Below are 24,699 nucleotides of genomic sequence, written 5' to 3'. Positions count from 1 at the left end.
TATTTTGCGGACGGTGGATGAAATGTTTTTTGAGGACTGACTAAGGACTAAGTAAGGATGGAAATGGGTTTTTTTCTGCCCCTGTATTCGACCCCAACCGGGTCAAGTACCTTCTGACATGAAACATGCCCAGGCTGTCGTGCGTGTACACCAATGCAGACCAAGTATAGATTATCACGATGCACCATATTAACGTATATTTCTCCGCACTTTGCTTCAAGCAGACAAGAGGAGGAAGATTTCTCAGTCAAAAATGTTTTACACATGGCCAGTCAATCTGGTGACCAACAGTGGTTATGTTGATAGCTAAGTGCTATCTTGTTGACTCCTAAATGGGCCTAAACCAGGGGTCACCAACACGGTGCCCGCGGGCACCAGGTCGCCCATGAGGACCGCATGAGTCGCCGCAGGACTGTTCTAAAATTAGCTCAAATAGCGGCACATGTCAGTGAGCTGCATCTATTTATTTTACAGTCAAACCTCGGAAGGGTTGGAATTGGGGGTTAGAAGGAGTGGAGCTCTTTACAAGCCCTAGGCTTCGTCTCCCTCCTTGCACAGTTATTGATATAATATGTGCTAAACAATAAACTAAACGTCCTGGTTCTTGAACAAATCGGAATTCTAACAAAAAATTCGAGATGTTTTTGCTTCGGTTGTCAAACAAAATTTGGAGGTCGAACCTCGCGAGATGAGCCGGGAGGACCCGAGAAAACCCGACCGCGCGGCCCGGATGCCGACTGACTGTTATTGTATTTTCGTTACTTCGATGATTGTATTAACCCCTAATCATGCCTCCAAAGAAAGAAAGTGGGAGCAGTAAAGCCATTCTAAAACACAAAGACGCTCTTAAAGCAATGTGACAGTGAGCGCCCGGCGCGCTGCGGTTGCGCGATCAGACCAAATTAAGCTCCCTGCTCACTGAGGTCCACTTACATTTTGGAAAGTACATCAGGACTTTAAAAATATTTTCTAAATGTCAGCGACGGCTCTGTCACAATAATGCAACCAGCGCGGTGCAGTTGTGCGGTGGGCAACGCGCCACGGTTGCGCGTTCGGCGGTGCGCTGCAGTTGCGCGATCGGACCAAATTAAGCTCCCTGCTCACTGAGGTCCACTTACATTTTTGAAAGTACATCAGGACTTTAAAAATATTTTCTAAATGTCAGCGACGGCTCTGTCACAATAATGCAACCAGCGCGGTGCAGTTGTGCGGTGGGCAACGCGCCACGGTTGCGCGTTCGGCGGTGCGCTGCAGTTGCGCGATCGGACAAATATGCACAAATGAAAAAATGCTTTAAAAAGGCGGGGTTTTTTTCGTCTTGAAACGGATTGTTTTTTTTCCATTTGTCAGGATTCGGAGTGTGGAAATGGAGCAGGGCGACCATATGTAGCTTGGACCAGGGTTTATTGAAACAAACTCAAAAAGACTCGGCAAACTGACATAACTCACTAACAAAACAATAACTTGAGTGACTGACCGGGACGTGAAACAAGAAGACAGCAGGACATGACGACAGCAACAGGAACCAAAAAGACATCGTGACACTAACACACAACCCACAACACACAACAACCGACAAGCAACAGACAAGCAATGATCGGACCCAGGAATTAGCGCTCGGTTTAAGAAAGGTTGGTGACCCCTGGTCTTAACAATTCCGATTTTTGAAAAGTTTGGAATAACCTGTTTACCTGCCTCAACAGAGAGAAAATGCAAGCACACCCATTTACATTTCCACATTCCAACAACATTATTGACAGGCGTGGCTTCCACCCAGGCAAAGAGGAATCAAAGATCTAGATCTGACATAGTGATAAAAGGTAAGCAGCGTTCTTCGTAACTATCGAGTTGACCTTTTGGTTTGGTCATTAATGTTCCTAATGCAATGTATTCTCAAATTTTGATATAATTTGATTATTATTAATCAGTATCTTATCTACTTTTCCATCCATCCATCCATCCATCCATCCATCCATCCATCCATCCATCCATCCATCCATCCATCCATCCATCCATCCATCCATCCATCCATCCATCCATCCATCCATCCATTTCCTGTACCGCTATGTCCCCACGGGGGTCGCGGGTGTGCTGGAGCCTATCCCAGCGGTCATCGGGCAGTAGGCGGGGGACACCCTGAACCGGTTGCCAGCCAATCGCAGGGCACACAGAGACAAACAACCATACGCACTCGCACTCACACCTAGGGACAATTTGGAGTGCTCAATCGGCCTACCAAGCATGTTTTTGGGATGTGGGAGGAAACCGGAGTGCCCGGAGCAAACCCACGCGGGCCCGGGGAGAACATGCAAACTCCACTGTGTGTGTGTGTGTGTGTGTGTGTGTGAGAGAGGAAGGGATGGGGTGATGTTCATGTGTGCTCATGTGTATGATGTGGCTCTTTGCGGTAACACTGTAAAAAATGTGGCTTTTAGTCTCTGACTGGTTGGCCACCCATGGACTGTAGCCTTGGTTAAATAAAAATATTTCAAACAAACTCAGGAAAAAAACCTTGTTTAGTGGATACTGCAATCTACTTCACTTTTACTTTCACTTTCAAATTGACTTCACTTTAACTTTTACTTTCACTTTCAAATTGACTACACAAAGACCGTTTGAACCTTAATGACTAGCTCAGAAACCGTAGTGCAAGTGATTCCTTTTCCTTGACTAAAGGCATTTGATAAGAAGTCGGAACAGCACTCCATTGTGACCACAAAGACAGCAATCGTCGGTAAGGGCTGTTTGATTTTTATGACTGCTTATACTGCAACAATCGAGGGCACCTCCTGCAGATCTTCACTTTGAATTGGACATCCACTTTTTCTTTGATTTTTTACATTATGGATTCTATGTGCCCTCTCTGCATCCATTGCAGCCTGGGCATCCTGGAAGGGGGATCCTCCCATCTGTGGTGCCTTCTCAAGGTGTCTCATTTTTCCCCAGTAGGTTTTTTTTTTTTTTTTAGTTTTTTCTTGCCTTCCTGGGAGTTTATGATCAGGGGATGTTTGAGAATAATTGCCAGTTTTTTGTTTTGTTTATGTGAAGCCCTTTGAGACTTGCTTGTGATTTAGGGCTATATAAATAAACTTGACTTGACTTGCAATTCTCCAATACACTCGTATGCATGGCTCCGTTTTTATCACACTTTCAAGACTTTCTACATAATGCACTTTCAGGGTTAACGCGATTCCCAAATTCTGGACCCAAACTTCATGTAAAATCGTGGTTCAGTCGTTGACTAATGTGTATTTTATTAACTATAGTGTAATTTTACATAAATTACCAATTGTCATTGTTTAACAATGTAATTATAACTGAATAATAAACTGGATCTCAAAATTGTTTTAAAATTTTGCTTTGACTGATGAAAGAATGTTAATTGGACAAGCCGCATGTTCCTGGTGTTTTCAATTTAAAGTCTGCAGCCTTCTTTACATGTGCTCAGAATACGGCATTCACTTTGTGTATTACAGATCTTAACTCTCCATCAAAATGGCTAACAGGGTACGAAATGAGTTACTGATGAACACAACCCTAATTGATGAACTGGTAGAAGTGGTAAAAGAATCAGCATTTACATATGGCTCCCTTGTGAGGCTTAGAAAATCCCCCAACTCATCAGAGGTGAGCTTTCCCAATCTCTTTTTGGTACCATTATCGAAAATGTTACCACAGTTACATGAAACTTCTCAAACAATTTTTACAAAAGGTTGTGGAGGGGTGGAATATGTGCTCACGTTTGCTCTTTGTTTTTCAGGAGGTGACGTATGCTCCTATCACTCTCTTCCCTACGCCAGTACCAAGAGCTCTTTTCCTCCAAGGCATGGCAGTGCAAATTCACTACAACACACTGATGAATAAGATCAGCCAGGATCCTGACTTCTTGGAAGAGGCTCTTGTCAGGTAGAATGCTGACTTCATAGTGGGGTTTAATTATATTTCATAGTTGAATACATTCATAAGGAAGTAAGAGAGATAATATTTTATATATATTTGAGCAGAACATTACTGGAAAATACAAACATTTCTCCCAAAAGTCATTATTTTTTTACAGCACTGTCAGATCATCTATAGTGATTTGTTGCAAAGGATAAATTTTACTTTCACCTTGTCATCTTCTAGCACCATGACTGTGGATGATTTTACTGCAAGACTGTTCGAGATACATCGGCAGGTCCTTAAAAAAGGAAGGTTGCAGGTACGCAAGTCAGGGACATTGCCACTCTGGGGGCACTCTGACACAGTGGACTGACTACCACAGCTGTGCTTGTAATATCAGCCAAGGGGCAGGGGCTGCTTTTCAATGAATCAGGCTGCATTCTATGTGTAGTTTTACGCACTAGTCTCCATTGATGTATCTGATCTTGCTTTCTTCCCAGACAGTTGTGTTGGGTCTGAACCGGTCAGACTACATGTGGGAGCAGGAGAATGGACACACATCTCTGAAACAGATCGAGATCAATACCTTTGCTGCTGCTGCTGGAGGCGTGGCTTCTCGCATTTCTGATGTACACAGGTAAGACTTGAACATTTAACCCCAAAATAATTTTATATATTTGATTCATGTAAATAACCCCCCGATGTTGAAAATCTGAAGAAAATGCTTCCATTGTTTCCTGTCAAAAAATCCAAATTGTGTTTGTCTTCAGAGTTTGCTCTTAATCTTTTATCTTACCTTCCTATTTAAATTCCTGTTGACAATGACAAGTATCTCATTTACAACAGACACATTCTTCAGGTGGCTGGCCAGCTGGAGGAGAGCCAGCGCATCATCGACAACAATCCTGCATTGGGTCAGGCCAAAGCTGTGGCCAAGGCCTGGGAACTCTATGGATCAAAGAGGTATGTCCACGGAACACCCCAAAAAAGAAACACACGCCATTGCCGAGCTATCGTTTCTAAAATACGCACATTCAAATAAAGAATACTTGACTTCACATTTCCACGATAATGCTCCGTACCCCTAATGTAGAATGTGTTTATGAAGCGGTAAAGTGCTAAATAGGTTCTCTGTTTTCATTCAAGAGCGGTTGTCATGTTTGTGGTGGAGGAGAACCAGATCAATATTCTGGATCAACGAATAATTGAGAATGAGCTGTGGAAAGGGTAAGGTGTGATTACTTGAGCTCTTATATATCCAGAATTAATTGTTGACGTCGTTTAAAACAAAACCTTTTCAGGTTTGCTTCGAAATTCATTCTTTGCACACTGGCCCTTTTTCCATTTAGTCATCATCTCAAAATATGTTTCAGGAATATTACCACCATACGAAAGCGTTTTGAGGATATCTCTGAATCTGGACGCCTAGATGAGGACAAGAGACTATTTGTGTAAGTGTTCTGTCCATTAATATCCAACACGGAGATCAGCGTCGTTTTGCTTGTCTTTTCAAAGTTCTGTCCTCCCACAAACTCAGTGATCATCAGGAAGTTGCAGTGGTGTACTTCAGGAACGGTTATATGCCTCAGCACTACAAGTCTGAAAAGGTAGTGACTTTCTGTCTTTCTTGAAGGTAAACCATACTAATTTTGGATCAGACACGCGTGGTCTACATGATAGACTTAGACTTAGACAGACTTCATTGTCATTTTGTAAACACTCAGTGCACACAAAACAAAATTACGTTGCATACGGCTCTCAACAAAGGAATGACATTTCGGCTGGATAAAAAGTGACATTTCTATATAAATATGAAATAAGATAAGATAAATAAGATAAATATAAAGTGCACCAATGAAGGAAACAAAAACAGTATTTACAAAGTGCGCAGGGGAATGCTAGGTTGACTGTTCAACAGTCTGACGACAGTAGGGAAAAAACTATTGCAGAACCTGGTAGACCTGCAGCGGATGCTGCGAAACCTCTTCCCAGAGGGTAGCAGGGAGAACAGTCCTTGGTGGGGGTGTGATGGGTCACTAATAATATTTCGGGCTCGGGACACGCAGCCCTGGGATGACAAGTCCTGAATGGAGGGAAGAGGAGCCTCTCTGCTGTCCTCACCACTCTCCTTACGTTCTTCCAATCGGAGGCGCTGCAACCCCCACACCACACCGAGAGACAGCTCGTCAGAATGCTCTCTATGGTGCTTCGGTAGAACGTCCTCATGATGGGTGGGGGCAGGTGGGCTCTCCTCATCCTCCGCAGGAAGTACAATCGCTTCTGTGCCCTCTTGACCAGTGTCGTGGTGTTCCCAGTCCAGGTGAGGTCGTCTGTGATGTGGACCCCCAGGAATTTAGTGCTGCTGACCACCTCCACATCTGAGCTGTTGATGATCAGTGGAGTCGACGATGATCTCCTTCGTCTTCTCCACATTCAGGATCAGGCCATTGTCTCTGCATCAGCCCACCAACTGCTCCACCTCCTCTCTGTAGTCCAGGTCGTCGTTATCGCTGATGAGGCCCACCACCGTTGTGTCGTCTGCAAACTTCACGATGTGATTGGTGGTGAACCTGGGGACGCAGTCGTGTGTCATCAGGGTGAACAGCAGGGGGCTCAGGACGCAGCCCTGAGGAGAGCCTGAGGATGATGACATCTGAGGTGTTCTGTCCGACCCGGACTGAGTGAGGTCTGTTGGTGAGGAAGTCTAGCAGCCAGTTCCGAAGGGGGGTGCCGAAGCCCAGGGGTTCCAGTTTTCCCACCAGATGCTGTGGAATGATTGTGTCTGTTGACACTATTCAGGAACTGCCTCACCACTCCTTAAATATTTGGCTTTGGTCAACCTCCTAACTGCCTCCTCAGGATTGATATTTCCCGATGGAATCCCGAGGTATTTATAGCTGTTCTTCACATCTGCTATTAAGCCTTCTGGTAGTTCAATCCCTTCAGTTGTGATTATCTTCCCTTGATATCATTCGCCCACACTTATTTAACCCAAATGACATTCCGATGTCGTTGCTGTATTTCCTTGTAATGTGAATCACATACATCTATATATATACTCATTCTCTCATCGGGATCCCTCACATGTACAAACAAACCATATTTGGGTATGGCTGCCATACAGGTTTCATTTGTTCCAACTCCATTTCTTTATTTTTTTATTTAAAGGCATGGGATGCTCGCCTGATGATGGAGTGCTCCTTGGCTGTGAAATGTCCGGACATCAGCACTCACTTGGCTGGAACCAAGAAGGTCCAGCAGGTGCTTGCCCAGCCAGGTGTTCTGGAACGATTCTTTCCCGACCAGCCGCAAGTAGTGGAGCAAATTAGGGCCACCTTTACTGGCCTCTACTCTCTGGACATGGTGAGAAACAACCTGATGCTTTTCAACATGGTGCACAGTGTTTTATTTCTACAATTCCATATAAGCTGTCTTTTCACTCCACGTTATTGTGCTGCATCAAAAAACATGATTAAATCACTATCGCTCTGAGGAAATCATCATTTCATTCAATTTCCCAAACTACCGGTACACACTCAGTTCAATGATGCTGTATGTGACTATGCTGAGATCTGAAGTGCTGTCTCGGATATTTATTGTTTCACATAACGAGATAACATTGCCTGTTGAAACATCATCCAAAGGCGAGATGTCTACATGGCCTGGCATGTGTGTTTCTAATGATTATTTTTGCTGCTCTGTGAAAGGGCATCTGTTTGTGCCATGCAAAGTAATATATAAAACATTTTTACTAGGTTTTCATGATAATTGGAAAGCTTGTTTTTGTTGTTGTTTGTGTTTGTTTAAAGGGAGCAGAAGGGGACAAAGCGGTAGAAATGGCTTTGGCTGCACCGGATCGGTTTGTCCTGAAGCCTCAGCGAGAGGGAGGAGGTACAGTCAAAAGGAAAAAATCCTTCATTTCATACTGCAAAACAGCTATCCATTTCTACATTGTTTAACCTCTGCACATAGTACATGTAAAAAAAAAATGGATGGATGGATGGATGGATGGATGGATGGATGGATGGATGGATGGATGGATGGATGGATGGATGGACGGAGGTACAGTCAAAACATAAAGTCATTCATTTCATCCTACAAAACAGCTATACATGGACGGACGGACGGATGGATGGAATAATCACAATTCTTTCCTTCAAGGAAACAATATTTACGGACAAGAGATCTGTGAGGTTCTTGGCAAAGTGAAGAGCAGTGCAGCGAGAATGGCCTATATACTGATGGATAAAATCCAGCCCGGGTCTTCACTGAACTACCTGCTGAGATTGGGCAGGCCCCTCAAAATTAGTAATTGTGTTAGTGAACTGGGCTTCTTTGGAACCTATGTCAGGTAAGCACAGTCACTATTTATTATGTCTATAATTGTATTGTTGGCACATTTGGATCCTTGTTTCACATTGCTACTCTCGGGCTAAGGAGTTTGAACAGACAACAAATGGTTCCTTATCTAATCCTCACATGCCGTTTTTGTGCAGCCATGGCAAAGACATGCTGATGAATGATTGTGTGGGCTATCTTATGAGGACCAAGAGTACAGAATACTCCGACGGTGGTGTAGCTTCTGGAGCAGCAGTCCTGGACAGCGTGCTCCTCTTCTGAGTACCTGGACTTGGCACAATTCTCTGCCATTAGTTAACGATGTGCTCTCTCTCGTAATGTTTCCCCGGTCTTCCAGTCTACATCTACCTAATTGAGGCTCTGGTGATGACAATGCACATGGATACAAGATGCTACAACTGTTTTCAATGGATTGATCTTCTGTTTCCGACCATGTCTGTCCTTGACCTTCCTGCCCCGTTGTTGTCCCAGGAATCCTTTCTGCCCCTGACAGTGAATTCTGCCTTAAGTCTGGTTCACACAGCAAGTTTTAAAACAAATTGGTGGACTTTCAAACTCCGAGAGACCCCACACTTGATGAGAACCAATTACGGGTATAACAGTTTTGAATGTACCGTGTGTGGTGTGCAACCCTAGTGAGGATAAGCAGTTGGCAGAAAATGGATAGATGAATTGATAGATTATAAACTTGCCATTCCACACCTAAATTGTAACTCAAATTGGGACGATAATGAACACTTGTTCTACCATTGAATCAATTTTATTATTAAGTTTTGCATGACTTAAAATAAAAAAAACTAATAATTGTTGCCTGTTTCCAATATTTGCTGCAACATCCAAGCATTTTTCAACATACAACAATAGGCTGAGTTGACATTCAGTTTTGACAATGTACATGTATAGTTGCTTTTTAAAAAAAACTCGTGATTTAAATGTGTCAAAACTAAAACTAAAAACTTTTGAATCTGAAATCATTGATTGAATAATGACACTTAGGAATGCTCGCCCTCCGACCTAAATCCAATCAAAAGCTGTAGAGTTCCTAGAGGACTTTTGTGTAAAAATGTATGCAAGGAAAAAATGGAAACCCTAATTACATGAATACCTGGAATGTGTAAGGTGAAAAGAGGTGAATCTGATGATGTGGAAGAAAATGAGAAATGTTGAGAGAATGGAGAGAATGAATGAATGAGAATGAGAGGTGACATTTGGCTCGAAATTTGTGAATTTCTCAACAACCATAAATATTTGGAATAACAAAAACATATGAGCATAATAAGTAAATAAGTGAAAAGTAGAATGAGGTGAATCGGGTGAAATATGTGGAAGTGGTTACACGTCAAAAAAGTGGGCGGAATAAGTAGAATAATAAAGTACAGGAACCACATGTGTGAAGGGCTTCAAAAATTCTACTTACAAGTTTTAACACTGACAGAAATAAAATCGACTTCAACCAAGTCTTGGAATATATCACCATATGCTGGTCTTGTTGTTTCATTGCAGTGTTTTACAAAAGTTTTCAAATATTCCAGAAGTTAGTGCCTGCAAATTAAATGGACGTAAACAAATTAGCCTTTGGACCAGTGTCGGAAACCCTTTTCAATGACAAGGACAGATGAGAACGGGGGCGTGGCTAATGCTAGCCTGTTCCCTTTTCACTTCACCTGTTCCACCTGCCCCTGTTTAAATTGTGCCTTTCACGTCAGCACCTTAAGAAATATTGACACATGCACTCCCTCGCAACAGGTCCACCCCAAATAATACGTTTGCATTTACCTGTATATAATTGACAGCCATTAAAATGCAAAACAGAGTTTTCCATGAAAAATGGGGTGAAAACCCCCCAAAACAAACAAAAAGAAATATTGAGGAACAAATAGGATTAGGAACAGATTAATCTGCATGCGCCCACTGTTCCACCTAAAATGATGATGATGATGATGATGATGATGATGATGATGATGATGATGATGATGATGATGATGATGGTGATAGAACTTTATTATCCCACCGCGGGGAAATTTACTACATGTCACAGCAGCATACATGAGTGCAAGAATACAACAGACAAGTGCCAAATGTAAAAATGGATAAATAACAGACAAGGACAAAGACAAGTGCCACTAGTAGCAGTAGAGATGAAACACATGATCAGGTGCCACGCATGTTGTAGAGTCTGACAGCAGTGGGAATGAAGGACCTGTGGAATCTCTCCTTCTTACACCGTGGGTGTAATAAACACCATAAAGCTTGCTCTTGGGAAGTGTGCTCTTGTGAAGTCTGCACTGTCTTGATTGGCTCTGGTTGCAACAAGATTTATGATCAGTGTGTGAAACGAATACTGTATGTGTATCTTGCGGCACCCTTGTGTTACTGCACTGTTTATCAAGGTAGGAAATTGTTTCAAATGGGGTACACACAGACACAATCAGGACAAATTTGAGCATTTTCTCTCTCTTAGTGGTCAAATACTGCAAAGGTTGTTCTGAAAGATTATCCTGAGAGATCATCCTGCGGTGATGTTTTGTATTTTTTATGCTGCCCAATCAGCTTTGAACAATGTTCAGGCCCTTTAATTGTACATCGAAAACCTGTTTGAAAATGGGCCAAGATAAGAATAAAATAAAAATCGGTACATGTGGCAGCCGACATGAAGGCACTCGGCATCCACCACGAGATGGCCATGGACTGTTACCGGTGGAAGAAAGCCATATCGAGAACCCAGTCCAACCCAGCGGCGCCTGGAAAGCGGACTTTAAACCGATGATGATGATGATGATAACATGTACTTCACTATGAACTGGGATTAAAGGTTGTTTACAAAAGGATGACTGCTGCACAGTTATCTTCAAGGCCTATTGAAAGGCTAGTGCCTTTTAGTTCACTTTAAAATGGACCGTTTTATGGGTATCATACTTGACACAATGATTAAGCGATTGATCAGGATACTGTCACGACTCGTCCCCGGTTGTTTTATGTGTAAATGTTACCATGGTTTGTGTTCACGTCGCCCCTCCCTTCCTCTGTCTACTCACAATCAATGTACTTATCACAGTCACCTGCCTCTTGTTACCTGTCATGTATTTAAGTCCTGTCTGCCCCTGTCGGATCGTTGATGTCTTCTTGTCTCAGGCTATTGTCGGTCAGTTCCGTTTCTGTTAGCCAGTGTGTCGGTCAGTCCAGTTGTTGGTTTGGTTAGGTCGTTATGTTAGTTTGTCCGCTGGCTGTTTCCCGTTATTCTCCATTCCAATTCCCTTTTCCCTTAATAAACCCTGGTCCAAGCTGCATTTGGTCGCCCTGTTCCATTCCGATCCTGACAGATACTGTATATTTCAGCCCACATAATGAAAATAAAAGTAATTCATAAATGCTCATTTTGTGCTTATTTTAGACCGCCTTATACCTAGTAATTATCAATCTATAGTATATCTCTATATCTCTATCCAGAGATGGACATTCCGTCTCAGGGACGGAACGGTTCGTCCCGGATGGACACCTATTTTGCGGACGGTGTTTTTTGAGGATTGACTAAGGACTAAGGTAAGGATGGAAGTGGGTTTTCTTCTGCCCTTGTAATCTGCCCCAACCGGGCCAAGTACCGACTGACAGAAACATGCCCAGGCTGTCGTGCGTGTACACCAATACAGACCAAATATAGAATATCACGACGCACCACTTTTCTCGTTCGTGTTCACAGTATTTGTACGCAATGTGCTTCAAGCAGACAGGAGGAGGAAAAAAATGTTTACACATGGCCAGTCAGGAAACTCTGGGAAAAAACACTTGTTTAGTGGATACTGCAGTCTACTTCACTTTAACTTTCACTTTCAAATTGACTTCACTTTAACTTATACTTACACTTTCAAATTGACTACACAAAGACCTTTTGAACCTTAATGACTAGCTCATAAACCGTGGTGCAAGTGATTTCTTTTCCTTGACTAATTTAAAGGCATTTGATCAGAAGTCGGAACAGCACTCCATTGTGACCACAGAGACAGCAATCGGTAAGGGCTGTTTTTATTTTCATGACTGCTTATACTGCAACAATCGAGGGCACCTCCTGCAGCTCTTCCCTTTGAATTGGACCTCCACTTTTTCTTTGATTTTTTATATTATGTATTCTATGTGCCCTCTCTGCATCTGTTGCAGCCTGGGCATCCTGGAAGGGGGATCCTCCCATCTGTGGTTCCTTCTCAAGGTGTCTCATTTTTCCCCAGTAGTTTTCAGGGTTAACGCGATTCCCAAATTCTGGACCCAAATTTCATGTAAAATCGTGGTTCAGGTGTTTTGAGTTGACTAATCTGTATTTTATGGACTATACTGTAATTTTACATAAATGACGAACTGTCATTTTTTAATAATTTAATATAATTACAATTGAATAATAAACTGGATATTAAAATCCATCCATCCATCCATCCATTTTTTTAAAGTCCCAATGATCATCACACACACATCTGGGTGTGGTGAAATTTGTCCATCCATCTTCTTCCCCTTATCCAGGGTCGGGTCGCAGGGGCAGCAGCTTCAGGAGGGACTCCCAGACTTCCCTCTCCCCAGCCACTTCATCCAGCTCATCCCGGGGGATCCCAAGGTGTTCCCAGGCCAGCTGAGAGACATAGGAGTCTCTCCAGCGCGTCCTAGGTCGTCCCCGGGGTCTCCTACCGGTGGGACATGCCCGGAACACCTCCCCAGGGAGGCGTCCAGGAGGCATCCTGATGAGATGCCCGAGCCACCTCATCTGGCTCCTCTCAACGTGGAGGAGTAGCGACTCTACTCCGAGTCTCTCCCGGATGACCGAGCTTCTCACCCTATCTCTAAGGGAGAGCCCGGACATCTTGCGGAGAAAACTCATTTCGGCCGCTTGTATCGGGATCTTGTTCTTTCGGTCACGACCCATAGCTTGTGACTATAGGTGAGGGTAGGAGCGTAAATCGACCGGTAAATTGAGAGCTTTGCCTTTTGGCTCAGCTCTCTTTTTACCACGATGGACCGGTACAGAGTCCGCATTACTGCCGACGCTGCACCGATCCACCTGTCGATCTCGCGCTCCATCCTCCCCATCACTCGTGAACAAGACCCCAAGATACTTAAACTCCTCCACTTGGGGCAGGATCTCATCCCCGATCCGGAGAGGGCATTCCACCCTTTTCCGATCGAGGACCATGGACTCGGATTTGGAGGTGCTGACCCTCATCCCGACCGCTTCACACTCGGCTGCGAAGTGCTCCAGTGAGAGCTGGAGATCACGGCCTGAAGAAGCCAACAGCACCACGTCGTCTGCAAAAAGCAGTGACAAGATGCTGAGGTCCCCAAACCGGACCCCCTCAACGCCTCGGCTGCGCCTAGAAATTCTGTCCATAAAAATTATGAACAGAATCGGTGACAAAGGGCAGCCTTGGCGGAGTCCAACCCTCACTGGGAACGAATCCGACTTACTGCCGGAAATGCGGACCAAACTCTGGCATCGGTGATACAGGGACTGAACCGCCCTTATCAGTTGGCTCGGTACCCCGTACTCCTGAAGTACCCCCCACAGAACCTCCCGAGGGACACGGTCGAACGCCTTCTCCAAGTCCACAAAACACATGTGGACTGGTTGGGCGAACTCCCATGCACCCTCGAGGATCCTGCTGATGGGCGAAGGCTCGGCCACCAGACGCTTGCCTTCGAGCCCCGCCTCCAGGCCTGGCTCTAGAGGGGGGCCCCGGTGACCCGCGTCCGGGCGAGGGAAAACGAAATCCATTTATTTTGTTCGTCATAAGGGGCTAGTGTGAGCCGTGCTTTGTCTGGCCCCTCACCTAGGACCCGTTTGCCATGGGTGACCCTACCAGGGGCATGAAGCCCCAGACAACATGGCTCGTAGGATCATAGGGGCACGCAAATCCCTCCACCACGATAAGGTGACAACTCACGGAGGGGGATATTAAAGTTTGATATTAAAATCAAGTTTTACAATTTTGATTGATGTAAGACGGTGAGTTGGATAAGCCGCATGTTCCCGGTGTTTTTAATTTCAAATCTGCATCCTTCTTTATCCTTTATCCTTCTTGATCAGAATGCAGCATTCGCTTTGACTGTGTATTACAGATATTAACTCTTAACTCTCAGAATGGCTAACGGGGTACGAAATGAGTTACTGATGAACACAACCCTAATCGATGAACTGGCACAAGTGGCAAAAGAATCAGCATTGGTACATGGTATTCTTATGAGGCTTGAAAGATCCCCCAACTCGTCAGAGGTGAGACTTTCCACTTTTTGGGAAAAATTTAAAATGTTTCCACGGTTACATGAAACTTCTCAAACAATTTTTACAAAATGTTGTGGAGGGGTTGAACTTTTGCCCTTTTTTTTCAGGAGGTGACATATGCTCCTATCACTCTCTTCCCCACACCAGTACCAAGAGCTATTTTCCTCCAAGGCGTGGAAGTGCAAACTCACTACAACATACTTGTGGATAAAATCAGCCAGGATCCTGACTTCTTAGAAGAGGCTCTTGCCAGGTAGGATGCTGACTCCATACTGGAGTTTGATTACATTTCATAGCTGAATACATTCATAAGAAAGTATGAGAGATATTTTATATATAGTTGAACATCCATCCATCCATCCATTTTCTGTACCACGGGGGTCGCGAGCGTGCTGGAGCCTATCCCAGCGGTCATCGGGCAGTAGGCGGAGGACACCCTCAACCGTTGCCAGCCAATCGCAGGGCACACAGAGACAAACAACCATCCGTTCTCGCAATCACACCGGGGGGCAATTTAGTATTACTGGAAAATACAAAAATTTCCCTTAAAAGTCATTATTTTTTACAGCATTGTCAGATGATCTATACTCATTTATTGGAAAGGATAACAAATTCTATTTAAATATCTTCTAGCACCGTTTCTGTGGATGATTTCACTGCAAGGCTGTTCGAGATACATCGGCAGGTCCTTAAAAATGGAAGGTTGCAGGTACGTAAGTCAGGGACGTAGCCAGAAATTTTGAAGGAGTGAGGGGGGCCTGATAAAAAGTGGGCGGGCCAACTTTTGCCAGAGAAATAAATCAATATATAGTATCCAACCATGCCTACCAGCAACAACGGATGAATTATTATGACTTAATTAAGTGAAACAACGCATCCTGTTGTAGTCAAGTGCACTCTGACACAGTGGACTGACTACAACAGCACATCATTATATTTCTAGTGGAGCTGTGCTTGTAAGATCAGCCAAGGGGCAGGGGCTGCTTTTCAGGCATCAGGCTGCATTCTTTGTGTAGTTTTACGCACTAGTCCACATTGATGTATCTGACCTTGCCTTCTTCCAAGTCAATTGGGTTGGGTCTGAATCGGTCCGACTACATGTGGGAGCAGGAGAATGGACACACATCTCTGAAACAGATCGAGATCAACACCTTTGCTGCTGCTGGTGGGGGCATGGCCTCTCACATTTCAGATGTACACAGGTAAGACTTCATATGTTTAATTCATGTAAATAAGGCTTTTGGATGAATATACCAGAAAGCCCCCGATGTTGAAAATTTGAACAAAATGCTTTCATTGTCACAACAGTTTCAAAATCCAAATTGTGTTTGACTTCAAGGTTTGCTCTAAAGTTCTTATCTTACCTTCCTATTTAAATTCCTGTTAACAATGACAAACATCTTGTTTACAACAGACACATTCTTCAGGTGGCTGGCAAGCTGGAGGAGAGCCAGCGCATCATCGACAACAACCCTGCGGTGGGTCTGACCAAGGCTTTGGCTAAGGCCTGGGAGCTCTATGGCTCAAAGAGGTATGTCCACGGAACACCCCCAAAAAACAACACACACGCCATTGCCAAGTTTTCATTTTTGAAATAAGCACATTTAAATAAGAATATTTAACATTTCCCTGGTTATACTCCGTACCCCTAATGTAGAATATGTTTGTGAAGCGGTAAAGTGCTAAACAGATTCTCTGTTGTCATTGAAGAGCGGTTGTCATGTTTGTGGTGAAGGAGAACGAGATCAATATTATGGATCAACGAGTAATTGAGAATGAGCTGTGGAAAGGGTAAGGTGTGATTACTTGAGCTCCTATATATCTCAAATCAATTGTTGATGTTTAAAACAAAACAATTTTAGGTTTGCTCCAAAGTTCATTCTTTGCACACTGGCCCTTTTTCCATTTAGTGATCATCTCAAAATATGTTTCAGGAATATTACCACCATACGAAAGCGTTTTGAGGATATCTCTGAATCTGGACGCCTAGATGGGGACAAGAGACTATTTGTGTAAGTGTTCTGTCCATTAATATCCCGCACCGAGAACAGCATCTTTTTGCTTGTCATTTCAAAGTTCTGTCCTCCCACAAACTCAGTGATTATCAGGAAGTTGCGGTGGTCTACTTCAGGCACGGTTATATGCCTCAGCACTACAAGTCTGAAAAGGTAATGACTTGCTGTTTTTCTTAAAGGTGAACCATACAAAATTTGGATCAGACACATGTAGGCTACATGATATACTTTTAACGCTAAAAACAATTCTGGAACTCTCCAAAATCAACTCACAATGGGCCTCGTTTACTAAAAATGCTGAGACACTAATTTGTTTGAACATCCTTAGGACACACATATCGACAAATAATGATGGATCAGCCTTTGAAAGAAAAGATTTTCAATGCAGACGCTCATCTTTACTTCTTCACGTTTCATGGGGAGGTTTGCTTTCAGTCCCTTACAAAAGGGCTGATCTTATAAAAGAACAAGAGCCTACACCTGGGATCTTCTCTGATCCGGTAGACCCAAGCCTCGACTGATCTTGTGCCTATTCTTGAGATGCTATGATTAGCGCCTCTGTGCTGTCTTTCAGTCCAGCCTTTTCAACACGCTGATATGTTTTCTCACTGCCAGCCTGCTTCAATTTCATTGTGGTACATGGCATGCGGGGCCTTGTCTTTCCATGACAGTCCATCTGGCTCTTTCTCCTTATTGGGCAGGTCATCCTTAGGGCCCATCATCTTGATGTATTCTTTAAGGCTTTTTGTTTCCTCCTGGATAGTGCCCTGGGCGCTCAGGAATCCACTCCCAACGACGCCATAACAAAAATACTCATTCACTTCCCGGGATCCCTAACATGTGCAAACAAACCATACTTGGCGATGGCTGCCATACAGGTTTCATTTGTTCCAACTCCATTTTTTTTTTCATTTATAGGCATGGGATGCTCGTCTGATGATGGAGGGCTCCTTGGCTGTGAAATGTCCCGATATCAGCACTCACCTGGCTGGAACTAAGAAGGTCCAGCAGGTGCTTGCCAAGCCAGGTGTTCTGGAACGATTCTTTCCAGACCAGCCGCAAGTAGTGGAGCAACTTAGGGCCACCTTTACTAGCCTCTACTCTCTGGACATGGTGAGAAAGAACCTGATGCTTTGCAACATGGTGCACAGTGTTCTAAAGAAATCTTCAACATGTTTCATTCAAATTCCCAACTACCAGTACACACTCAGTCCAATGACGCTGTTTGTGACTATGCTGAGATCTGAAGTACTGACTTAATTGTTTCACATAACGAGATAACAGCGGCCGTTGAAACATCCTCCAAAGGAGACGAGGCCTTTACTGGCCTGGCATGTGTGTTTCTAATAATCTATTTGTGGCATGCAAAGTAATATATTGGAAGTTTATACTAGGCTTTCATGCAAAAATTGGAACGCTTGTTTTTGTTGTTGTTTGTGTTTAATTAAAGGGAGCAGAAGGTGATAAAGCGATAGAAATGGCTTTGGCGACACCGGATCGGTTTGTCCTGAAGCCTCAGCGAGAGGGAGGAGGTACAGTTAAAACCAATATGTCATTGATTTCATCCTGCAAAACAGCTATCCACTTAACATCTATCCATTTTCTGCATTACTCAACCTCTGCACTTACATGTTCAAAGATATTGGTGGGTGGGTTGGTGGTCGGATAGGTGGGCGGACGAACGGGCGGATGGACAGACGGGTGGGCGGACCGACGGAATAATAACAATTCTTTCATTCAAGGGAACAATATTTACGGACAAGAAATCTGTGAGGTTCTTGACAAAGTGAAGAGCAGTGCAGCGAGAATGGCCTATATTCTGATGGAGAAAATCCGCCCCGGGTCTACACTGAACTACCTGCTCAGAATGGGCAGGCCCCTCAAAATTAGTAATTGTGTTAGTGAACTGGGCTTCTTTGGAACCTATGTCAGGTAAGCACAGTCACTATTTATTATGTCTATAATTATATTGTTGGCACATTTGGATCCTTGTTTCATATTGCTACTATCAGGCTGAGGAGTTTGAACAGACAATAAATGGTTTCTTATCTATTCCTCACATGCCATTTTTGAGCAGGCATGGTAAAGACATGCTGATGAATGATTGTGTGGGCTATCTTATGAGGACCAAGAGTTCAGAATACTCCGACGGTGGTGTAGCTTCAGGAGCGGCAGTCCGGGACAGCGTGTTCCTCTTCTGAGTACCTGGACTTGACACAATTCTCCGCCATTATTTAACACTGCCTAATTGCTGCTCTGGTGATGACTCACTCATATTGTTCAATGCACATGGATACAAGATGCCACAACAGTTTTCAATGGATTGATCTTCTGCTTCCGGCCGTGTCTGTCCTTGACCTTCCTGCCCCGTTGTTCTCCCAGGAATCCTTTTATGGCCCTGACAATGAATTCTGCCTAAGGTCTGGTTCACACAGCAAGATTTGAAACAAATTGGTGGACTTTCAAACTCCAAGAGACCCCACGCATAAAGAGAACCAAGTACGGGTATAACAGTTTTGAACGTGCAGTACCGTGTGTAGTGTGCAACCCTAGTGAGGATAAGTCGTTTGCAGAGAATGGATAGATGGATTGGCAGATTGGAAACTTTCCATTTGTCAACTAAGTTTTAACGTAACTTGGCACGATAATGAACACAAGTTCCACCATTGCATCAATTTTATTAAGAAGGTTGACATGACTTAAAATAATAAAAACTACTTATTGTTGGCTTTTCTCATTATCTGCCGCAACATCCAAGCATTTGCCATTTTTCAACATGGAACCCTAGGCTTAGTTGTCATTCGGTTTAGACAATATCCATGTATAAAAAAACAAAAACATATATTGTGATTAAAATGTGGCAAAACTAATTGTGTAAGAACTTTTAAATCTGAAACCATTGATTGACTACTTAGCAATGGCAACGCTCTGACCTAAAGCCAATCATAATCGGTAGAGTTCCTAGAGGATTTCTGTGTAAAAAATTGTGCAAGCAAAAAAAATAGGGGCTAAAGATATGAATACCTGCAATATGTGTACGTGAAATGAGGTGAATTGGATTAATTATGTGGAATAAAATTTATAGCACTCGCGATCAAGAGTACATAGTTCCATGTTAATGGTACCATAATGATAAACTGCTATCCAAGAAGTTGTTTAAAAAACAAGATTTACTCCTCTTAATTTCTCTTAAATTACCGTTTGCTGGTATGGTATTTGATCTGTGAAGCGTACATACTGGATTAGTGATTAAATGGTCTACCATTATTTCTATGATGACTCTTGTGGTTTCTCAAATAGTTCACTGGGTGGCAGTAAAAGCAAAGGTATTTTTTTACATCAGCATAAGGGATGGGCTCACCCGAGCGGTGGCCCTTGCGAGCATAAGCGATTTGGAATATATATACGGTCAGATGGATGGATGAACACGAATACATAGGTTTTTTGTGGTCATCTAAATTTACACCTAATAATGTCTGATTATTGTATGATTACCAACACTTTTCATATATGAGGTACAACTCATATAGCTCCTTCCTCACCGGAAAACCTCTTCCATTCTCGGAGTCTTCCTGTTATTTTTTTACCCTTAGTAGTGTTGACTTGCAAGTGCGACACATTCCTCTGGGTGGGGGGCAGTGGGGTCATCAAACAGAAACAAAGGTCATTGCCGGTGAAGTCTGTCAGCATCAAATCATGTCCCACAGGAAACCCATGCCATCCATTTGTTTTTGCCGTAAGAGCCCCAAAAGAAAAAGAACAAAATGGAAGAAACATTTGTGAAATGTGTCCCTTGAACCTGTCGTCACTGGGATACGGATCAGTCCAGGGCTAAGTTCTTTTTAATTGCTTGCAAAATCATGACAGGTGTTTTTGCACGAGTAATAAATACAAGGACAGGGGTGCTGAAATCTTACAACCGGCTGTTGTGGTGCAGCCGACATCTCCGTGCTTTGGTTTTGATCTAGCTTTAATTCCCTATCAACAGCTCCAAGTCTGCCTCAACAATTGTGCTGTAATAAGCCTGTTACACAAGTGCCTTGTCCCAGTTAGGCAGTGACCTCTCTCCCTTAAGTGTGAATCAAGTGTGTGTGCGCACGCACGCACGGGTGTGTGTGTGTGTGTGCGCATGCATGTGTGTGTCACAGCGACACAGGGGAAGAGAGGCAGGATGCGAGCTGTGAAAGGATGGAATTGGGTCAGAGTCACTCTGCTCTCCTTTCTTCCTCAGGTAGGATGCAGAGATGTCAGCAGGTTTTAAGTACCCCTGTGTGTGCACGTGTACAAACACACATGCACACGCATGAGTGTGTTGGGTTGTAGTGGCAGTTAGTTTTGCACGACCCTCCTTCCCTCTTTTTTACCTCCGCTCTATCTTGTTAATGAGAATTGCTACGATGGCTACTGCCTGTTTAATGAGACAATTTTCACTTTTTTATTTAGTAAACAGCGGGCTCTATATATGTAGGTATTGAACCTACGGTCAGGCGTAAAAAACGCTGCATCTGGATTTCGTGAAATTTGACAAACAGTACCGGACCATACTGGGCATTGCGGCAGACCATTGGGATTTTCTTTTTCATGCCACTGGTGCACCTGATATTTTGGTGTCTGAAAGAAGACTAAACTTTAGATAAAACAATAAATTACTTAGGACACAGTAAGTTTCATGTACGTGTCATCAAATGTATTTTCAGATTTTTTTCTTTCTATTTTATCAGGTTATTGTGGCATTTCAATTTTTTAAATTTGACCTATAAAATCTTGTGCAATACAGATTTTATTATTTTGATGTATCAGTTTAATTATAGTAGTACACTTGGCACCATGGATTAAAAGAAGCAACCCCAATCTATTGTTTTTCTGTTCATATTCATTTTTTCTAATTAATCTAAATCACTAAATGCATGACGAAAGGATGTCTCTATGGTGAAATAGGCTGCCATTTCCAAGGTTATCACATGCAAATGAAGGCAAACAAATCACTTGGTCACAGGTTCCCGAAGATGAGATCTTTCCTACAAATGCAATTATTGCCCTTCACAATGTCACATGACGAGATAGCCGATTATCATTTTACACAGAATAGTTCTGGTAGATGATGTTTTTAGTTGTTTTTGCCAGAGCTCTACTGGCTTGGTTTCTCTTTTGCACAGTATAACTGTGCCAAGTATTACATTATGTAACATTTATTCTTGTTTTAAAAGCTACTTCATCCGAATTATAAAATGCATCCGTGTGCCTGGTCATATCAACACACTAAGACTTCTGCCACTACCGATTGTGGATTCCTGCAGCATCATCCACTGAGGGAGGAGGAAAGATCAGATCCTGTTTTTGAAGCTTTCCAAGTTCATCGCTACTATAAACTGCAGACAATGACATTCCACTACTATTAATGATCTCTTACCAAACAGCCGGATGGAAAAATCCAGGGAGTGCAGTCAGCCAAGGTCACAAACTGCTGACACACCCTCACTACTCATTAGTTACCACCAGCTTGCTCACAGCCGGGCTTCCCTTCCCCTGATCATTCTCATGGAGTCTAAATGGAATTTCATGGCTTGAGGTCACCCCCTACCAAAGTGATACAGGGCTCAGTAAGACTGTAGACTGCGGCAAAAGCAGGTTTTTACTTTCTGACGGAAACGCTTGCGCAAAAGGTGCAGACAGAAGCGATTTTCTGCAAAGCAAAGACAACATCTGGCAAAAAAATGTTTTCTGCCACACTTAGTGTGCTAGACACATCTCAACGATGACCGTGCTGCGTCATATCAGTAACCTGCTGGCTATTGTAATAAAAGACTGTCCATCGCAAGCTCTCTGCTTCTGTGATGCTGATGGCAAGCATCAATGATTGGAAGCCCCTTCGCAGGACTTGTGGGTAGATTTATCGAATACAAGACCACTCTTCCTAACATCTCTGCCGTGGAGATGACGCTCTTTTGATTTGATATGTTTATAATGGCATGTACCACAAGCGGCAGTTTGAAGAGGAGGAGCAGAAGTAGCAGTAATAGTACAAAATTGACATTTTTGTTGTATAGTGGGCAAAACTGTTTCAGACTAAATAAAATTGTGTTCTGTTACCCTTGCAAAATGTTTCAATGACAGTCTGAAATTAGCTGTGATGAACTGTAATTTAGCTTAGATAGAAGAAGCGTGTTTATACGGAAGTACGAACCTTTTGTGAAACACAAATACACGTTTTAAGATTTTTTGCAGATATTTTATATTTAAAAACAGGTCATTTTGACATAACAGGAAGGTTAAACACAAGTAATCTCCTTCATCACTTCCTATAGTGACCTTGCACCACAGTACATTTTCAGATTTATCAACATCGCTGCCCAGCACTGTATTTCCAAACACACACATGCTGTCCCCCTGCACGACCCCCCCCCCCCCCTCCCAACACATATATGCACACACACACACCCTGTCAGCACAAGCAAGCAGAAGCTCAAGCGTTGCCACATCACAGCTCTTTCAGGAATGGGGAAGTGTTTAGGGCTGCATCTTTACGGGAAGCCAGTGTGCAAGTGTGTATGAATGTGTGTGTGCGCGTGTGTGTGGAGGAGGGGCCATGGGGGAGGGGCCTAATGGGAAACGCGTGGGTGGCAGGGGTATGACAAATATTTGCTAAGGCAAACAGGAAGAAGGGATTAGAAAGAGGCAAAGTGCAAAGGTAGAACATTTTAATCGTATTCATCACCAGCAATCACACATTCACGGATGACTACGCCCACGTGCTTCCGGGCAAACACTCGTGATAATTGCAAAAGAAGGAAATGTCATAGCGACGTCTTGCTGTCCACACTGAGGGGTTATTCAATAAGGGCATTGCCGTGGTTAGTAAAAGTGATACACTGTGTTCTCTTTCACAATGCAGTGGTCTTTTAATGTAAAAAAAAAAAAGGGCTGTGCAATTGGCTGTCAACCATTCCAGGGTGTAGACAGCCCAATAAACTAGGCTGGGATCCAGTGCAATCCGCAATCCCACCTGCTGAATCTGGTGGGTCTCAGTCAACTCCTGCCCTGAATGCATATTTCACAGTACAAATGTGTGGATTTTTTGGAGTGGCGAGCATGATTAAACAGCACAGCAAACACACGACTCACAGTCCAATGACTCACGTGCACACATGTTTATTGCTATTTGAGTGTGTACAAAGGTCATGTGTGTGTTCTTCATAATACAACAGAGATGGTCACCCCTGCAAGTTGTAGACTTCACCCTCACAGTGAGGGAGGGGACTCTGACCTTTTCCGTTGAAGGACATGGCGGCCAACAAGACCATGTGTCAGGTGCTTCTAAGTCAGCCAACTGGAATGTGGCGCTCCCCCGGCATCTCCTTGAAGGAGTTCTCACCAATTTTATTACTTGTTGTTCTCTCCTTATTCCCACCAGATGATGCCATTATTTTTATTCTTGTCATGTGTACATAATGACTTTTTTTTGGAGGGGGGGCGGGGGGGGGACCCCCTCTTCATGCAAATAACATTGTTTACGCTCCACTTGGAGCCATGGAAATCTATTTCTTGTATCATCTGGTTCTGGGCAAAGTGACCTTTAGCATAAATATTTGAGGTGAAACTCAATAGTCCCACCCAGATTCTTCCATGTAGACGAGTAACCTGAAACAGGTCAACCTGGTTGACCTGGTTGCAAGCCTGCTTTTCTACCTTGTGGTTCTCTATTCACCGCGAAGATTGCCGGAAGGGCTACTCCCAAAGATCAACATAAAGTTTGGAAAATGTAATACATTTGGTTGTTATTATTAGGTCATCCTTGCTGACATGAGCAAGAGTTCATATTGTACATTACAGTTAAGCAAAAATATTATATAACCTGTTTTTCAAGCTTTGGAGGTTTTTCTTTTCATTCACTGAATGGGTATTGTTATCTTTTATACTTTTAATCTAGAAATAACAAAAGGACTAAATATAGCTATTTATTATTTCAATTACTATAATTAAACTACTTTTCGCATTACCACCTAAGTGAAATACATAAAGTTGTCAAGTTTGGCTCATCAAAAAACTCATAATGATGAGTCATTTTACATTTACAATTTTTCGTTTGAACAAAGGTCATTAATTAGCGCTTTGCAAAATCATTAGCCTGCCAGCTATTTTTCCTTCAAATTATTTTCATACTCAAACAACAAACAGAGTCAATTCCAA

The 24,699-nt window shown here is 43.1% G+C and overlaps 2 protein-coding genes across 11 annotated transcripts; both read left to right on the top strand.

The window, feature by feature from the left end:
- The first annotated feature begins 1,698 nt into the window (after nt 1–1,698).
- LOC133143258 (glutathione synthetase-like) lies at nt 1,699–9,050 on the top strand. 4 transcript variants are annotated; one of them, XM_061265150.1, is made up of 14 exons: nt 1,879–2,734; nt 2,879–2,945; nt 3,477–3,627; nt 3,761–3,906; nt 4,126–4,201; nt 4,383–4,519; nt 4,729–4,845; nt 5,029–5,109; nt 5,256–5,333; nt 5,420–5,489; nt 7,051–7,245; nt 7,692–7,773; nt 8,044–8,233; nt 8,379–9,050. In XM_061265150.1, the coding sequence occupies exons 3-14, from the start codon at nt 3,496–3,498 to the stop codon at nt 8,500–8,502; spliced, it is 1,428 nt and encodes a 475-aa protein (XP_061121134.1). In that variant the 5' UTR covers nt 1,879–2,734; nt 2,879–2,945; nt 3,477–3,495; the 3' UTR covers nt 8,503–9,050. The 4 variants fall into 4 exon arrangements, with proteins under 4 accessions (XP_061121106.1, XP_061121134.1, XP_061121114.1 ...); XM_061265122.1 differs by lacking the exons at nt 1,879–2,734; nt 2,879–2,945 and adding an exon at nt 1,699–1,820; XM_061265130.1 differs by lacking the exon at nt 2,879–2,945 and having other exon boundaries at nt 1,881–2,734.
- LOC133143273 (glutathione synthetase-like) lies at nt 1,702–19,779 on the top strand. Of its 7 annotated transcripts, none has more exons than XM_061265158.1 (14): nt 12,088–12,248; nt 12,394–12,442; nt 14,356–14,488; nt 14,605–14,750; nt 15,131–15,206; nt 15,563–15,699; nt 15,912–16,028; nt 16,208–16,288; nt 16,432–16,509; nt 16,596–16,665; nt 17,431–17,625; nt 17,963–18,044; nt 18,255–18,444; nt 18,590–19,779. In XM_061265158.1, exons 3-14 carry the CDS (start codon nt 14,357–14,359, stop codon nt 18,711–18,713), a joined length of 1,428 nt encoding a protein of 475 aa, XP_061121142.1. In that variant the 5' UTR covers nt 12,088–12,248; nt 12,394–12,442; nt 14,356; the 3' UTR covers nt 18,714–19,779. The 7 variants fall into 7 exon arrangements, with proteins under 7 accessions (XP_061121137.1, XP_061121136.1, XP_061121142.1 ...); XM_061265156.1 differs by having other exon boundaries at nt 14,335–14,488; XM_061265153.1 differs by lacking the exons at nt 12,088–12,248; nt 12,394–12,442 and adding an exon at nt 1,702–1,820.
- The last annotated feature ends 4,920 nt before the right edge of the window (nt 19,780–24,699 follow it).

This window comes from Syngnathus typhle, linkage group LG2 (genome assembly GCF_033458585.1).
Source record: "Syngnathus typhle isolate RoL2023-S1 ecotype Sweden linkage group LG2, RoL_Styp_1.0, whole genome shotgun sequence".
NCBI classification, from domain to species: Eukaryota; Metazoa; Chordata; class Actinopteri; order Syngnathiformes; family Syngnathidae; genus Syngnathus; species Syngnathus typhle.
The sequence above is the reverse complement of the archived record's forward strand: the minus strand, read 5'-3'. Positions and strand labels throughout refer to the sequence as shown.

Coding starts and splice junctions, on each gene's coding strand:
- LOC133143258 (XM_061265122.1), top strand. CDS start 3,496: ATGGCTAACAGGGTACGAAATGAGTTACTGATGAACACAACCCTAATT. Junction 4,520..4,728: donor CGCATTTCTGATGTACACAG/GTAAGACTTGAA, acceptor CATTTACAACAG/ACACATTCTTCAGGTGGCTG. Junction 5,110..5,255: donor GAGAATGAGCTGTGGAAAGG/GTAAGGTGTGAT, acceptor AATATGTTTCAG/GAATATTACCACCATACGAA.
- LOC133143273 (XM_061265153.1), top strand. CDS start 14,357: ATGGCTAACGGGGTACGAAATGAGTTACTGATGAACACAACCCTAATC. Junction 14,489..14,604: donor GATCCCCCAACTCGTCAGAG/GTGAGACTTTCC, acceptor CTTTTTTTTCAG/GAGGTGACATATGCTCCTAT. Junction 18,045..18,254: donor GCCTCAGCGAGAGGGAGGAG/GTACAGTTAAAA, acceptor CTTTCATTCAAG/GGAACAATATTTACGGACAA.